The sequence below is a fragment of the Schistocerca gregaria genome, chromosome 7 (genome assembly GCF_023897955.1).
Source record: "Schistocerca gregaria isolate iqSchGreg1 chromosome 7, iqSchGreg1.2, whole genome shotgun sequence".
In the NCBI taxonomy this organism is placed as follows: Eukaryota; Metazoa; Arthropoda; class Insecta; order Orthoptera; family Acrididae; genus Schistocerca; species Schistocerca gregaria.
The window spans coordinates 301430004-301448068 of record NC_064926.1 but is presented as its reverse complement, the minus strand read 5'-3'; the positions used below and the strand labels follow the sequence as shown (position 1 = coordinate 301448068).

The following is an 18065-nucleotide window of genomic DNA, read 5'->3' as shown; positions in this document are numbered from 1 at the left end:
TTTTTTGTGAAGGGTATCTCCATTCTGTTGATGACATTGTACAAAAAAGGTGTAAGAAATAGGTGTCTATGTGAAAGGTGGATAAATGAGTTGAACGGCCTCTGTATTTGTGTCAAGGAACTCAGAAACTGAAGATAATTATTACTATATAACAGCTCAATTACTCCAACTACTATAGCATCAAACTGGCTCGGTGACCCAGTGGTAAAAACCAAAGTTTCGAGTCCCAAATAATCTTATAATTTATATGTTTCACCTACCACTCCCTTGTAACGGGCTGGTTTAATCAGTTCTAGATCGAAACATGGCAACGGCATACCACTTCCAAAAGAAGCGTGTCTAAAACACTGTGATGTTTAGTTCTGTGGTATCCGGTCGGCCGCACTTCCAATTACGCCCGCCGCCATTTACGCCGCCGCGTTTGCTACTGCCCAAGGCGCGGGGACACTGCCACGACCAATTACGCCGCTGCCCATGAGGTACAAGCACCGCTCTCGGGAGCTTCAGCGCGGGTGTTCTTAAGTTCTAATTTTCATTCACTGTGCCCATTTTCTGTCTCTGGCAGTTGAATAACATTTACAGGCTTTCAGTGGCCAGGGGACGACATCTTGCAGACAGACATTGTATTGAGGAGTAACAGATTTATAAATCTTTTGTATCTGTATATATTTCTACATTCAAATCTACTGTTAGCAACTGACGCTGCAACTCATTTTTACTATTCGATATCAGATGTAGAATAAATTAACATCTAAATTCTCTGTCCATGAACCCATCCGTTCCTCGCTCCTGTATCCAAAAAGAACCACACACTTTGCAAAGGAAGCCATAACAACACCAACCCTCGAGCTCATGACAGCTCTGTCTAGGATTAGTTTAGCTGATTTTCTAAGCAAGAAAAAAATAAGGAAACACAATTGACAACCAAAGAAATGATGACCTATATTAAGCAACAAGAATGTAACGAAAGCCAACTGGAGTAATTAGGGATGAAAACATTCCTGATTACACAAGTTGACAGCATGTAACAGTAATGAAGCTGACGTATACTTAAATAATATTCGCAAGGAATATTCTCCCCATTATATTTGACAGCGTAGCTATTGATGTAGATTTCGTTTTATAGTTTCTGCTGTGAAACACCACATTTAATAAGTGCAGTTAATATGTTTTTTTTGGGAAGGAAAGAGCGATTACTCACATAGACGAGGTATTCCATTGCGCTGCCCTTCTGCGCCGCCCAGTGCGCCTTCTTAGTTGATATATCTTTGAGGTCAGTGATCTGCAGGGTGAAGCGCGACAGCGTCAGGAAAGCTGTGAGGTTGGCCGTGTAGAAGGAGGTCAGCAGTGTGATGAAAATCCACCAAGTGGCGAACAGCAGCCGAGATGAGTCTGTAACAAGGTCACGGGCAGCTCTAGGGGTAATCATCCTAACTTTCCTCCGGTTTGATTACTAAATTAAACGCAGTATCAAACAAGATGCACACTGTCTGACCAGAAGTATCCGGAAACGAGTATATAATGCGCAACTGACTGACAGATGCCTCAAGAAGTGGGCCCGCCAGTGTAAAAGGTTTTGGGGAGTGGAGTGGAGTGGAGTGCTGTGTTGCCGGTAGAGAGCATTAAATACTTCAAAACCTAATAATTGGCAAGCAATGCTGTACATCCGGAATTAAGTCATGAGATGTTCAATTGACTCTTTTATTAGAACATGTTACGCGTTTCGGGATTATACCCATCTTCAGACATCACAAACTTCAACTCCTTCCTAACCAACCTGGCGTACAGCCTTGACAACTCAAAGAAAGTGTCGAATAAAGATGTCTTCATGGAATAATAATTTTCAGTCATAACCACCCATATCGGTTCTTACTGTAATAAACATTTTCATATCACCATATTCAAGCTGTTTAATGGTTTTATGTTTTTCAGGTAGATGTATTGGAAATTTTACTCACATTGTTTGCAGGCAAACTGATAGAGTGCTCATTGTGTCGTGTCGTTTAAATATTTACCCTCGACAAGTCGAACCTGTCGATCTGGTTTTTAAGAAATCCAAACGAATATTTATTACCACTTTCTACATGGAACTCTTAACTGTATTTTCACGGTCAACGAGCCTTCAAACAGCGACGGCGCTCAATAGCTACGAGGGGCGTTTGAAAAGTCCGTGCAAAGTAGGAGAGATGGCTCTACCAGCGAGTATCGAGGTCATGTTTAGTTAGTAGCATCTTTGGAAAGAACGCACACCAAGTTTCAGCCATATTGGTCTATTTCTTTGTGTTTGGCATTCGTGTGAATCAAGGAAGTCGAATGATTGTCAAAAAAAAAAAAAAAAAATGGCCGAAAAAGAATTTCGTGTGGTGATTAAACATTATGAAAGGCAAAACACATCAGGAGACTAAAGAGAAGCTTGATAAACATTACGGTGATTCTGCACCTTCAATTAGAACAGTTTATAAGTGGTTTCAAAAATTTCGGAGTGGCCATTAGGGCACAAGTGATGCTGAACATTCTGGACGCCCTGGTGAGATTACGACACCAGAAATCATTGATAAAATCCATGATATGGTGATGGATGACAGAAGCGTTAAGGTATGTGAGATTGCTAGTGCTGCGGACATCTCAAATGAACGGGTACATAATATTTTGCATAAACGTTTGGACATGAGAAAGCTATCCGCAAGATGGGTTCCGCGATGCTCACACATGACCAAAAACGGAATCGTGGGAAGTGTTGCAAGGATGGTTTGCAGCTGTTCAGTAAGAATCCGCAGGACTTTAAGCATCGTTTTGTCACTGATGACGAAACATGGATAGATTACTATACTCCCGAAACCAAACAACAATCGAAACAATGGGTTACCAAGGAAGAATCTGCACCAAAAAGGCGAAGACCATTCCTTCGGCCTGAAAGGTTATAGCGTCTGTCTTTTAGGGTTCGCAAGTGATAATCCTCATCGACTATCTGGAAAAGGGTAAAACTATTACAGGTGCATATTATTCATCGTTATTGGACCGTTTGAAAACTGATCTGCAAGAAAAACACCGGCGATTGGACCGCAAAAAAAAACCCTTTTCCATCACAACAATGCGCCAGCACATACCTCAGCAGTTGTGGTCGCAAAATTAATAGAAATAGGATTCCAACTCGTTTCACATACCCCCTATTCTCCAGACCAGACTGCCTTGGACTACTGTTCCCCAATTTGAAGAAATGGCTGGTGGGACAACGATTTTATTCAAACGAGGAGGTGACTGCAGCAATTAATAGCTATTTTGCCGACTTGGACAATTCCTGTTATTCGAAAGGGATCAACAAATTTAATATCGTCGGACGAAGTGTATAAGTCTAAAAGAAGACTGCCGAAAAATGAAAAAGGTTTACCCCAAACACGTAAGTAGTTTTTATTTTTGCGCGGACTCCAACACCCCTCGTACCAAGGACTGCCAAGGACTGGTACATCGGAAGAATAGAACAGCGATGGCTTACAGGTTTAAAGGTAACAATAATTCAATATTATAAAAACATTAGCTGTGTATGGATATGTGTAAAATTTCTAACCACATCGTGCCATCACATTTGTAATGTCTTTCCCGGGGCAAACCCATGCTCATACACAGCTTATCTATCATTAATTTAAATATTCGTGTCTTTTTATCTGCCAGTAAGGAAAGATTCGTTATAACGTCCATCGTCAACAGCCGACACTCGACGTTAGTTGTTTATTGTACGAATAAGATTAACATCGAATTAATAAGGCCTCGTTCACCTCGTGAGTTAAACGTCTTTGTATTAATTTGGAAACATGAGAAAAGAAATATCCGTTGCTAGCACGTGTCAATAACAATTCGTTCAAGGCGAAATGTGTGATTAATAAATTTTAGTCACAGTTCTCAAAGGTAATTACGGCGTTTAAGAGATTAGCCTCATGCTAGAATGAGGTATGTTAGTGTTCAATGTTTAACATCTCGAAAGTTTTGTAAGTATTTAAATAAGTTCTGTAGATTTACATTCGTAGTTATTAAAACGGGGGTAAGTTGGCAACCCTAGTTACGTGTCCCTGAATATCTCTCTTTTATTCATAGAGAAGAAGACTGGAAATATTTTATCAGATGCCCGCACTACATCATCGCATGTTTCCGGAGAGAGGTCGTGTTTGACGAGTGCTCCGTACACAGTGCAGAAATATAAGCGTCGTTCCGTGTACTTACGCCTGCCATCGATTTTCTGGGTCAATTTGAGGACGAAACGGGGCTGCTGTAGGTCGCACTTAAAACAAGTTTCTTCGGAAACAGTTGTTCTAGTTTAACTGCGACGCTTGGTAATGATTTGCAAACATACACAGGGAACTCACTGAAAGGAGGTTCTCGGCTTAGAGACCATTCAAGCATTCAGCAAACAACTGATTTTATTGTTTCGAGTTACTTTTCATAGAAGCGATTCGTACTGCATACCGAAGTAGAGCTTACACGTGAACAAAAATAGAGAATAAAAACGGATGTCCTGTGTTCTGGACTGAACAACGAGCAAAACAATAACATCAATGTAATAATAGCAGGTCCGTTAGAGAATATTTTTCCATAAAAGAGACTTATTATTTGGCGCCTCTCCCCCTTTTTCCCTAGTATACTTTCAACGGCGTCAGTTTCCGCTACTGATTGTGGTACGCCTGTGTCTGACGACTCTGAGCTTGGTGTCCCAAGCTGCTACTGGTATTTGTAATACGTCAAGGACAGCAATCATACACGAAATTCGCCAATACCAGCCCTCGACTCTCAATAAATATGTGCTTCCTGGATGGGAATATAAGCATAGTACTAGTGCAGGTTGTGAAACAAGGATGACGACATATGGAAGTTAGGGTCTGACCGAGATTCACGCACAGGTAGCCGAAGCGTTTAAGGCGACCGCTCGTGTAAAACAGAAAATCCGGGTTTGAGTCCTGGTTCGACACAAGTTTTCATTGTCGTCATTATAAAATACAGCCGAAGGTGGTTCATATTCGCAACTGCCAATGCGTTTCCCCTCTCAGCTTAGTACCCCAAGCTGCGGTTTGTGTCACTTGGGCCTTAGACAGGCCCTGGACATTAGGTTCCACAATAAGTCCATTTAGATATGATTAAGCAAACGGAACAATATCTACTGGCGAAAAACTGTATAACATAAACTTTGAACTGCAATCTATGCAGACTGGTAGATACGCTCGAACACACATTCGTATGCATAAATCAGGTGAAAATTTGAAGCTAGTCTACAGTCTAAGTCAACAAATTAAGCCATTAACATAAAATTTGTAAAGCCTATAGTCAGAGAGCAAACTGTTTCCAGAAGCAAAAATCAACAGTAGCCTTCGTGATGAAAAGGTGAAAAACAGCCAAATGTCTTGCAGTATACAAGGTAACGTTCAATATTTTAAACAATAGTTACATATGGCTTGTAGATCCGCTGCATAAAAGCAAAGAACACATCATCCACACAGAAATTACAGAGGGAGAAATGATCATCACGATAAAATAAGAGAAATCAGAGCAGATTTAAGTGCTCGTTTTTTCCGCGCGCCGTTCGAAAGTGGAACGGTGAAGAAAAAGGTTGGAGATGGTTGGATGAACCCTCTGCAAGGCACTTAATGTGAATTGCAGAGTAATCACGTAAATGAAGATCCGTGGCCCGACAGAGACTCGATCCCTCTGTGTTTCCAGGCACCAGCTTTACCGCTAGACCACCAGACCCGCATGTATGTACATAGTTCATCTGCAGGTTTTGATTAGTTTGAAAGTATCAAAATGTTTGATATAAATTAGTTGCATCGTCGAGCGACCATAGACCTCAGTATTTGATACAAACTCCAATATGATGTCTATCAAAAATGGCTCTGAGCACTATGGGACTTAACTTCTAAGGTCATCAGTCCCCTAGAACTTAGAACTATTTAAACCTAACTAACTTTAGGACATCACACACATCTATGCCCCCAGCAGGATTAGAACCTGCGACCGTAGCGGTCCTACAGTTCCAGACTGTAGCGCCTAGAACCGCACGGCCACAACGGCCGGCCTTGATGTCTCTACCCGTTCCTGCGAAAAAGGGATCTTAACAGACGGCAGACAGATGGATAACAAATGGCAAAAAAATTTTAATGTGATATAATTGTTTTAACTATTTTCAGATTTTTCCGTTACTACTCCAGTAAAATATTGCTCCTTGCCAAATTTTAAGATTCTTGCTCAACGGTAAGTATCCTGTGGATTTTGAGGAGTGAGCATCTTTCGACTGCATTTATTTAGAAGCTTAAATTTATCATACCGAACAGGGGCCATAGACCTTAGTATACGACATCAATGTCAACTTGATATATGTACCCATTCTGAGAAAGAAGGGGTTTTAACAGTCGGACAGGCAGATAGATGGGAAACAAAGTGATCCTACAAGAATTCCGTTTTTACCGACTGAGTACGAAACCCTAAAAAAAGAGAGTAGGACTATAAATAATGTGTTAATTATTGTTAAAACTGGACATGTAAACATACCATGTAAACTGACGCGTTCCACAACATTTCTATAAAAGATTCGTTCAAATGATGTATGGAACGTGTAACTAACTAACCTAAATCTTGATCACTATATAGAGGATTTGAACCTCCTTTCTCCAGCCTTTTCGTAACTTTTTTTGTATCTCCATTTCAGCCGCACCTTTCATTCTCCAAATTTAGTGCTTAGTCCATATCCATAATTCGTAGGTACACATTTCATTCTTACCTGTAAGACATAAGCGAGGAGACAAAAGAAAAATCTGTAGTAGTAATTAAATTTCAGGGGAATAAATAAATACTTTGAGGTTTGCCAATGACACTGTAATTCTACCAGAGGCGGCAAAGGACTTCGAAGAGCAGCTGAATGAAATGGACAGTGTCTTAAAAGGAAGATATAACAAAAGCAAAACAAAGATAATGGAAAGTGGTCGAATTGAATCATGTGATGCTGAGAGAATTAGTGTAGAATACGAAACACATAATGTAGTACGTAAGTTTTGTTATTGGGCAGCAAAATAACTGATGATGACCGAAGTCGAGAGGATATAAAATGTAGAGTGGCGATGGCAAAACAAGAACTCTGAAGAAAAGAAATTTGTTAACACTGAATACAGATTTAAGTGTTAGGAAGTCATTTTCTGAAAGTATTTGTACGGAGTGTAGCTAGATATGGAAGTAAAAAATGTACGATAAACAGTATAGACAAGAAGAGAATAGAAGCTTTCGAAATGTGGTGCTACAGAAGAATGCTGAAAATTAGGTGGTTAGATCACGCAACTAATGAGGAGGTACTGAATAGAACAGTCGAGAAAAGAATCTGACAAGAAGAAAAGATTGATTGATAGGACACATTCTGAGACATCAAGGGCTCATCAGCTTAGCACTGGAGGGAACTGTGGGTGAGAAAATTTGTAAAGCGAGACCAAAGGATGAATGTAGTAAGTAAATTCAGAAGGATGTAGGCTGCACAGTTATTCGCTGATGAAGAGGCTTCCACAGGATAGAGTGGCATGTAGAGCCGCATCAAACTAGTATTTGAACTGAAGACCACAACGAAGAAAAAGTATGTTATGTATATAAACTGTCTCTGAGTATAAATTATCTAAAAGACTGTCTGTGCACACCCTGCAAAATTACCAGACAAAGAAAAGTAAGTAGATGTACTTTTGCAAGTTGTGTTCAGGAATATCGGTCGTTTCCAAGAGCGTCATTTTCACATCCTGCGGAGAAGGTTGGCGATTGAAATTTTACGAGAAGATCTTGCAGCAACAAAAAACGCCTTTGCTTTAATGATTGTCACCAGAGTTCACGTATCATGTCAGTGGCACTCTCTCCCCTATTTCGCTATATCACAAAACGACCTGCTCTTCTGTGAACGTTTTCGATGTCTTCCTTCAATCCTGTCTGATACTTATCCCAAGCCGCACAGCAATTTTCTAGAAGGGGCCGGACAAATGTGCTTCAAACAGTCACTTTAGCAGACTTGCTCCTCTCTCTAAGTGCTCTGCCTATAAATCGCAGTCTTTGGTCTGCTTTCCCCACGGCATTATCTATGTGATCGTTCCAATAAATAAATAAAAATAAAAAAAAACTCCTCTTTGTGTTCTGCATTACGGCAGGTCTTGTCATGAGTTATTCCTAATTGTGATCCTTAAGTATTCAGTTGATTTGACAGTCCTTACATTTTTGTAGTTTATCGTGTACCCAACATTCAGAGCATTTCTTTTGGTACTCGTGTGAATGACCTCACACTTATGATTATTTAGAGTAAATTGCCACTTTTCGCACCACACATATAACTCATGTAAATCATTTTACGTTTGGTTTCGATATTTTGATGATTTTGCATCACGGTGAATGAGAGCATCATCCGAAAACAATGTAAGAGGACAGGCTCAGCTTGTCTCCTATGTCGCTTGTGTAGGTCAGTACAGCAGAGAGCCTATAACATTTCCTTGGGGAGTGCCAAATATTACTTCGTTTTACTCGATGACTTTTTCAATTTTCCTTCTAACCTAGCCTTCAGTTCTCACCTGTGTGAGCAGTCGTAAGAAACAACATGTGGTTCGGGTTCCACGTCAAAGTATAGATCCCCTTTCCCAGGCTGGATAAATATGTTAGGGGCACGCAAGTCGTTGAAATGGGTTCCAGTGGAAAAACTTGCACCAGGCCAACGAACCACATGAAATTATTAACATTATCCACATACATAATTAAGTTTGTCGGTACCCTCAGAGCGCGTGTCCTACTCGCATTCGTCACTTGTTTTTTCTTTTTCTTTTTTTTTCCTAGCAGTTCTGAAATAGAAATTCGTCCATGGAATAGAAGGAGTTGCCCAGAAGAAATGATTTTTTAGACATTTTACTTACTGGGAAAATGATAAAAATTTTATATTGCTTCGTATTGAACTGCTCGCGTGGCAGCTTTAATAATGGGCAATAATGGTTATTCTCTAGTGTTGTAGGTAGGGACATCACTGTTGTCCTCAAACAGCGAACAGCGAATATATGCATTTTGACTGTGCTGTTACCTATATGACGACCGGGGGTGAACACCACATGTTATTCTTATTGCTCCCTTTTGCGCAATAAGTGTTTCTTTCTAGCTGGTGAGTTGCTTCATCAAATTATTCCATAAGACAATGTTGCGTGGAAAGATGCAAAATATGTCAGAAGGTTGATCCGCTTGTTTCCGAGACCAGAAATTAAACAAAGAGCAAAGATAGCTGAACTTAACAGTTTCTATTATCGAGTAAGACAAATGCCAGTATTACTCCTTTGAACGGTATACAACTGATCTCCTTGTCTGATCTGCCACTAACGTATACATCAAAGGATGTCCCAATAGTGTTAGTCATGGGGTAAAAATTGTCTCCTGGTGACAGCACTGGAAAACCAAACGCACTATAGGAAAGGCAACAACGTTCGTAGTCTGTGTTTACAGATCGTTCGTTGTAAAACCTCATCTAAACTTTGGATTTTTTGACTACCTAAAAAAAAATTGGATACGCTTAGATACATTATTTACCACTATACCATCGCACTAGTCTAGTCTAGTCTGAGGAAAGTTTTCGATTTAGGACATTAGTTACCTAGAGGTACGCCTGACTTTTAAATGTATCAACTGTTTTTTACAATGAGCCCGATTACAATTTTTGGCTATAATTTTTGTGGCCTTTTTCTATAATTTAAAAACAGTGTGCATATTTTGTCTATTTGTTTGCCATTAAAGGACTCCACAGCGAAGAATTGAGTGTATACGTGGACAGTATGTAACTAATAGGCTCTGGGTGCTGCAAACTGACAATAGCTGCATGACGAGGTGTTAACTTTCTATTTGCAAGTGTCGGTGTGTTCACAACCGAGAATAAACATTCATTTCTATAAATTTAGTTTTCCTTACACGGTGTATCCCTATAAAATACAATCTACATTAAGTTAAAGAACGGCATCATAAAACCACCAAAAGCTGCTGTAGCGTGTATTTATTTATCGAAGTTTGCAGTAACCCTCGCACATGTTTTGTTTCTTTATTAGTCACTAGGAGCACAAATGCGCCAGTGTCATTGCACTTTTCCGCCTACTATGTCATCAAAGTCTTTCATAAACCGATGACTGAATCAGTTGATACATGTTTTCATACGAGTGCAATGATGTTGCTTACAAATTAGGATAATCGATCATAGCTTCATCATAAATGCATAACATACAGTTCAAATTCTTCCGTTGCAGACGACAAAAAAACTAACTAATTAAAACTAATAAAAACTGTAAACTAATAAAAACAATATAATAAACTAATAAAACTTATGAAGTCATATCGACCATCAAGCCTTAAAATCTACATACTAAAACGCAGACTAGTGGAATGGTATGGTGGCAAATAGAGCACGAAGGACATATAATTCTGTTTACATAATCAAACAAAGTTGTATACATAGAAGAATCCTGTAGATACTAAAAGGTATCAGATAGATGGTAGACAGAGATTTCGGAACCAGGTTTTAAATTGTAGGACATTTCCAGGGGCAGATGTGGACTCTGACCACAATCTATTGGTTATGAACTGTAGATTAAAACTGAAGAAATTGCAAAAAGGTGGGAATTTAAGGAGATGGGACCTGGATAATCTGACTGAACCAGAGGTTGTAAGGAGTTTCAGGGACAGAATAAGCGAACAATTGACAGGAATGGGGGAAAGAAATACAGTAGAAGAAGAATGGGTAGCTTTGAGGAATGAAATAGTGAAGGCAGCAGAAGATCAAGTAGGGAAAAAGACGAGGGCTAATAGGAATCCGTGGGTAACAGAAGAAATATTGAATTTAATTGATGGAAGGAGAAAATATAAAAATGCAGTAAATGAAGCAGGCAAAAAGGAATACAAACGTCTAAAAAATGAGATCGACAGGAAGTGCAAAATGGCTAAGCACGAATGGCTAGAGGACAAATGTAAGAATGTAGAGGCTTATCTCACTAGGGGTAAGATAGATACAGCCTACAGGAAAATTAAAGAGACCTTTGGAGAAAGGAGAACCACTTACATGAATATCAAGAGCTTTGATGGAAACTCAGTTCTAAGCAAAGAAGGGAAGGCAGAAAGGTGGAAGGAGTATATAGAGGGTCTATACAAGGGCGATGTACTTGAGGACAATACTATGGAAATGGAAGAGGATGTAGATGACGATGAAATGGATGATACTGCGTGAAAAGTTTGACAGAGCACTTAAAGACCTGAGTCGAAACAAGGCCTCCGGATTAGACAACATTCCATTAGAACTACTGACAGCCTTGGGAGAGCCAGTCCTGACAAAACTCCACCATCTGGTGAGCAAGATATATGAGACAGGCGAAATACAATCAGACTTCAAGAAGAATAAAATAATTCCAATACCAAAGAAAGCAGGTGTTGACAGATGAGACAATTACCGAACTGTTAGTTTAATAAGTCACAGCTGCAAAATACTAACGCGAATTCTTTACAGACGAATGGAAAAAGTGGTAGAAGCCGACCTCGGGGAAGATCAGTTTGGATTTCGCAGAAATATTGGAACACGTGAGGCAATACTGACCTTACGACTTATCTTAGAAGGAAGATTAAAGAAAGGCAAACCTACGTTTCTAGCATTTGTAGACTTAGAGAAAGCTTTTGACAATGTTGTCTGGAATACTCTCTTTCAAATTCTAAAGGTGGCAGGGGTAAAATACAAGGAGCGAAAGGCTATTTACAATTTGTACAGAAACAAGATGGCAGTTATAAGAGTCGAGGGGCATGAAAGGGAAGTAGGGGTTGGGAAGGGAGGAGACAGGGTTGTAGCCTCTCTCCGATGTTATTCAATCTGTATATTGAGCAAGCAGTTTTTTTTTTTTTTTTTTTTTTTTTGGTCATCAATCTACTGACTGGTTTGATGCGTCCCATCACGAATTCCTTTCCTGTGCTAACCTCTTCATCTCAGAATAGCACTTGCAACCTACGTCCTCAATTATTTGCTTGACGTATTCCAATCTCTGTCTTCCTCTACAGTTTTTGCCCTCTACAGCTCCGTCTAGTACCATGGAAGTCATTCCCTCATGTCTTAGCAGGTGTCCTATCATGCTGTCCCTTCTTTTTATCAGTGTTTTCCACATATTCCTTTCCTCTCCGATTCTGCGTAGAACCTCCTCATTCCTTACCGTATCAGTCCACCTAATTTTCAACATTTGTCTATAGCACCATATCTCAAATGCTTCGATTCTCTTCTGTTCCGGTTATCCCACAGTCCATGTTTCACTACCATACAATTCTGTACACCAGACGTACATCATCAGAAATTTCTTCCTCAAATTAAGGCCGGTATTTGTTATTAGTAGACTTATCTTGGCCAGAAATGCCTTTTTTGCTATAGCGAGTCTGCTTTTGATGTCTTCCTTGCTCCGTCCGTCATTGGTTATTTTACTGCCTAGGTAGCAGAATTCCTTAACTTCATTGACTTCGTGACCATCAATTCTGAAGTTAAGTTTCTCGCTGTTCTCATTTCTACTACTTCTCATTACCTTCGTCTTTCTCCGATTTACTCCCAAACCGTACTGTGTACTCATTAGACTGTTCATTCCGTTCAGCAGATCATTTAATTCTTCTACACTTTCACTCAGGATAGCAATGTCATCAGCGAAATGTATCATTGATATCCTTTCACCTTGTATTTTAATTCCACTCCTGAACCTTTCTTTTATTTCCATCATTGCTTCCTCGATGTACAGATTGAAGAGTAGGGGCGAAAGGCTACAGCCTTGTCTTACACCCTTCTTAATATGACCTCTTCGTTCTTGATCGTCCACTCTTATTATTCCCTCTTGGTTGTTGTACATATTGTATATGACCCGTCTCTCTCTATAGCTTACCCCTACTTTATTCAGTCTCTCGAACAGCTTGCACCATTTTATATTGTCGAACGCTTTTTCCAGGTCGACAAATCCCATGAACGTGTCTTGATTTTTCTTTAGCCTTGCTTCCGTTGTTAGCCGTAACGTCAGAATTGCCTCTCTCGTGCCTTTACTTTTCCTAAAGCAAAACTGATCGTCACCCAGCGCATTCTCGATTTTCTTTTCCATTCTTCTGTATATTATTCTTGTAAGCAGCTTCGATCCATGAGCTGTTAAGCTGATTGTGCGATAATTGTCGCACTTGTCAGCTCTTGCCGTCTTCGGAATGGTGTGGATGATGCTTTTCCGAAAGTCAGATGGTATGTCGCCAGACTCATATATTCTACACACGAAGTGAATAGTCGTTTTGTTGCCACTTCCCCTAATGATTTTAGAAATTCTGATGGAATGTTATCTATCCCTTCTGCCTTATTTGACTGTAAGTCCTCCAAAGATCTTTTAAATTCCGATTCTAATACTGGATCCCCTATCTCTTCTAAATCGACTCCTGTTTCTTCTTCTATCACATCAGACAAATCTTCACCCTCATAGAGGCTTTCAATGTATTCTTTCCAACTATCTGCTCTCTCCTCTGCATTTAACAGTGGAATTCCCGTTGCACTCTTAATGTTACCACCGTTGCTTTTAATGTCACCAAAGGTTGTTTTGACTTTCCTGTATGCTGAGTCTGTCCTTCCGACAATCATATCTTTTTCGATGTCTTCACATTTTTCCTGCAGCCATTTCGTCTTAGCTTCCCTGCAATTCCTATTTATTTCATTCCTCAGCGACTTCTATTTCTGTATTCCTGATTTTCTCAGAACATGTTTGTACATCTTCCTTTCATCAATCAACTGAAGTATTTCTTCTGTTACCCATGGTTTCTTCGCAGCTACCTTCTTTGTACCTATGTTTTCCTTCCCAACTTCTGTGATAGCCCTTTTTAGAGATGTCCATTCCTCTTCAACTGTACTGCCTACTGCGCTATTCCTTATTGCTGTATCTATGGAGTTAGAGAACTTCAAGCGTATCTCGTCATTCGTTAGAACTTCCGTATCCCACTTCTTAGCGCATTGATTCTTCCTGACTAATGTCTTGAACTTCAGCCTACTCTCCATCACTAATATATTGTGATCTGAGTCTATATCTGGTCCTGGGTACGCCTTACAATCCAGTATCTGATTTCGTAATCTCTGTCTGACCATGATGTAATCTAATTGAAATCTTCCCGTTCCTCCCGGAGTTTTCCAAGTATACCTCCTCCTCTTGTGATTCTAGAACAAGGTATTCGCTATTACTAGCTGAAACTTGTTACAGAACTCAATTAGTCTTTCTCCTCTTTCATTCCCTATCCCAAGCCCATATTCTCCTGTAACCTTTTCTTCTACTCCTTCACCTACAACTGCATTCCAGTCGCCCATGACTATTAGATTTTCGTCCCCCTTTACATACTGCATTACCCTTTCAATATCCTCATACACTTTCTCTATCTGTTCATCTTCAGCTTGCGACGTCGGCGTGTATACCTGAACTATCGTTGTCGGTGTTGGTCTGCTGTCGATTCTGATTAGAACGACCCGGTCACTGAACTGTTCACAGTAACACACCCTCTGCCCTACCTTCTTATTCATAACGACTCCTACACCTGTTATACCATTTTCTGCTGCTGTTGATATTACCCGATACTCATCTGACCAGAAATTCTTGTCTTCCTTCCACTTCACTTCACTGACCCCTACTATATCTAGACTGAGCCTTTGCATTACCCTTTTCAGATTTTCTAGTTTCCCTACCACGTTCTAGCTTCTAACATTCCACGCCCGTACTCGTAGAACGTTATCCTTTCGTTGATTATTCAATCTTTTTCTTATGGTAACCTCAGCCTTGGCAATCCCCTCCCGGAGATCCGAATGGAAGACTATTCCGGAATCTTTTGCCAATGGAGAGATCATCATGACACTTCATCAACTACAGGCCACATGTCCTGTGGATACACGTTACGTAGAAGCAGTAAAGGAAACAAAAGAAAAATTTGGAGTAGGTATTAAAATCCAGGGACAAGAAATAAAAGCTTTGAGGTTCGCCGATGACATTGTAATTCTGTCAGAGACAGCAAAGGACTTGAAAGAGCAGTTGAACCGAATGGAAAGCGTCTTGAAGGTAGGATATAAGATAAACATCTACAAAAGCAAAGCCAGGATAATGGAATGTAGTCGAATTAAGTCGGGTGATACTTGAGGGAATTAGATTAGGAAATGAGACACTTAAAGTAGTAAAGGAGTTTTGCTATTTGGGGAGCAAAATAACTGATGATGGTCGAAGTAAAGAGGATATAAAATTAGACTGGCAATGGCAAGGAAAGCGTTTCCGAAGAAAAGAAATTTGTTAACATCGAGTATAGATTTAAGTGTCAGGAAGTCGTTTCTGAAAGTATTTGTATGGAGTGTAGCTATGTATGGATGTGAAACATGGATGATAAATAGTGTGGACAAGAAGAGAATAGAAGCTTTCGAAATGTGGTGCTACAGAAAAATGTTGAAGATTAGGTGGGTAGACCACGTACCTAATGAAGAGGTAGTGAATAGGATTGGGGAGAAGAGAAGTTTGTGGCACAACTTGACTAGAAGAAGCGGTTGGTTGCTAGGACATGTCCTGAGGCATCAATGGATCACATATTTAGCATTGGAGGGCAGCGTGGAGGGTCAAAATCGTAGAGGGAGACCAAGAGATGAATACACTAAGCAGATTTAGAAAGATGTAGGTTGCAGTAGGTACTGGGAGATGAAGAAGCTTGCACGGGATTGGTTGGCATGGAGAGCTGCATCAATCCAGTCTCAGGACTGAAGACCACAACAAACAGACAATCAAACAAAGCCAAGATTACATTAGTTTGTCAAGCAAATGGTCTATAATCACAGACTACGAACATCATTGCTTTCTCTGCAGTGAGTTTGGTTTTCCAGTGCTGCCTTCAGTAAAGACAATTTTTCCCCGTAATTAATACCATTGCGAATCCTATTACGTGTATCAGGAACTGCGTTGGACCCAATGTGCACCGTGAGGAATTCCCATTTTAATGTATTTTGCTCGTGGTAAGTGTTTCACTAAAGTTTTAGTGTTATTTTAGGGTATGTTAGCTGTGCTCTTTGTACCCTGCCTGCTAGGTGTGCTCGGAACTAGTTATTAGCTATACCTCTTCATCCTAAATATACAAGCTTTTTTAATAGAGTCTTATGATCACCAGCATCAAAAACATTACAAAGGATCTGCCTGTGACACATTAATTGATGTAAAGTGCATGAAGTACACTTCTGCGAATTCAGCTACATCTGAATCCTGTACTCGTATTATTGTGCTTAGTACGTAAACAGTGACATATGTTATTTTTTGGGAGATTTTGTACTAATTTCTCTACAAAACTTGAAAAATGCTCATTCGCAAAAGTTGTTACCAGGTGTCAATCATTTATTATTTTATCCCCCTCCCTTATGATACCGTTAATGCGTTTCTTTTTTTTTTTTGTTTTCTCGTGATGACTGGGTGTTGTGTGCTGTCCTTAGGTTCGTTAGGTTTAAGTTGTTCTAAGTTCTAGGGGACTGATGACCATAGATGTTAAGTCCCATAGTGCTCAGAGCCATTTTTTGTTTTCCGCTGGGTTCTGTTAAATAAATTGTCAGATGTGTCATTCTCCACACCTTATATTTATCATTTGAAAGAAATAGTCTGAGAGTCGAAGATCAAGTACAGCTCCAGCATCATCAAACAGGAATCCCATCTCTCCGGCTTATATTTCTGTTTCATCATTTGAGAAAGTTCTGTAAGGGTTGTACCTCAGTTCAGTTTCATGAAAAAATGCTGAAATGCTACCACACTCACCACACTGCCTGGGTGCTGCAAATCTTGAATGAGGCTCACATTGAGAACAACTGATTCTTCTATAACAGTAGCTGTCAACATGAAGGTAAGAGGGTAATTATTCCTCTGGGAGGATAGTTACGATTTCTGATAGGTGAAACCAAATATAAAGTCCAATTGTTTTTCAATCACCAAGCAAAATTCTTTTTTTTTTTCAAAATTGTCTTTATCATCACTATTTCGTTAAATCCTAATATTTGTTAAATACATCATGTAAATCATTTTCCAATACGATGAAACCAAATATAAAGTCCAATTGTTTTTCAATCACCAAGCAAAATTCTTTTTTTTTTTCAAAATTGTCTTTATCATCACTATTTCGTGAAATCCTAATATTTGTTAAATACATCATGTAAATCATTTTCCAATACGATGAGAAGCCCGAAACGTAATTTACTGGAAGCTACAGCTTGTGAAATAAAGGTATGGACAGAGCAACTTCTGCAACCGGCCGCTTGCTACACATGGCGCGTCCAGTGGTTCGACAAAGTTTGTCACTCACTGTTTTGCTAGTTTGGTGTTGGTTAGCTGACCAGAAAAAGCAAAGAAAAAGAAGATAACGCGATTTTTTTAAGAAAAATTGGTATGCGTTCTGGATTTCATTGGTGAAATAGCCAGGTGGAGTGGCCACGTAGTTTAGGCGCTATGTCACGGATTGCGTTGCCCCTCCCGCCGGAGGTTCGAGTTCTCCGTCTGGCATGGCTGTGTGTGTGTCGTTCTTAGCATAAGTTAGTGTACGCTAGTTTAAGTAGTGTTTCAGTCTAGGGATCGATGACCTCAGCAGTTTGGTCCCTTAGGAATTCGCACACATTTGAACATAGATGAAATAAATACGCTTAACCTCGCGCTGAATGATAGTAGGGTGCAATATTTTACCAAATTACGTTGCCAGGTTTATATATATATATATATATTTTTTTTTGAATGTAGGAGATTTGCCAAAGGCTGAGGATAAGAACGTTTCGATGTGTCGAGAGCTGACGAGGACCAATGCAAGCAATGAATAGTCCTTTGTTCACAGATGATATTCAGCAGCTCATGTAAAATGGTCTGTCGGCAACTATTCTCTCGATGTGAAATTCCGACATGTAAATGGCCGAGTTCTAAGACGTTTTTCAGTGAATGGAGTAATACTTCAATATAGTGAAATTCGAGCCCAAATACAATTTCCTGAACTCCACAAAGACAATCCACTAGAAATAGGTATCGATAGAACAG

General features: G+C 39.8%; 1 protein-coding gene across 1 annotated transcript in view; it reads right to left on the bottom strand.

Annotated features, from left to right (window-relative positions):
- Nucleotides 1-18065, bottom strand: part of LOC126282044 (ionotropic receptor 93a) — a 139084-nt gene that overhangs the window by 69380 nt on the left and 51639 nt on the right. The window contains exon 6 of the mRNA XM_049981461.1: nt 1202-1392. Within this exon, the coding sequence (XP_049837418.1) occupies nt 1202-1392 (191 nt within the window). The remainder of the gene's footprint in view (nt 1-1201; nt 1393-18065) is intronic.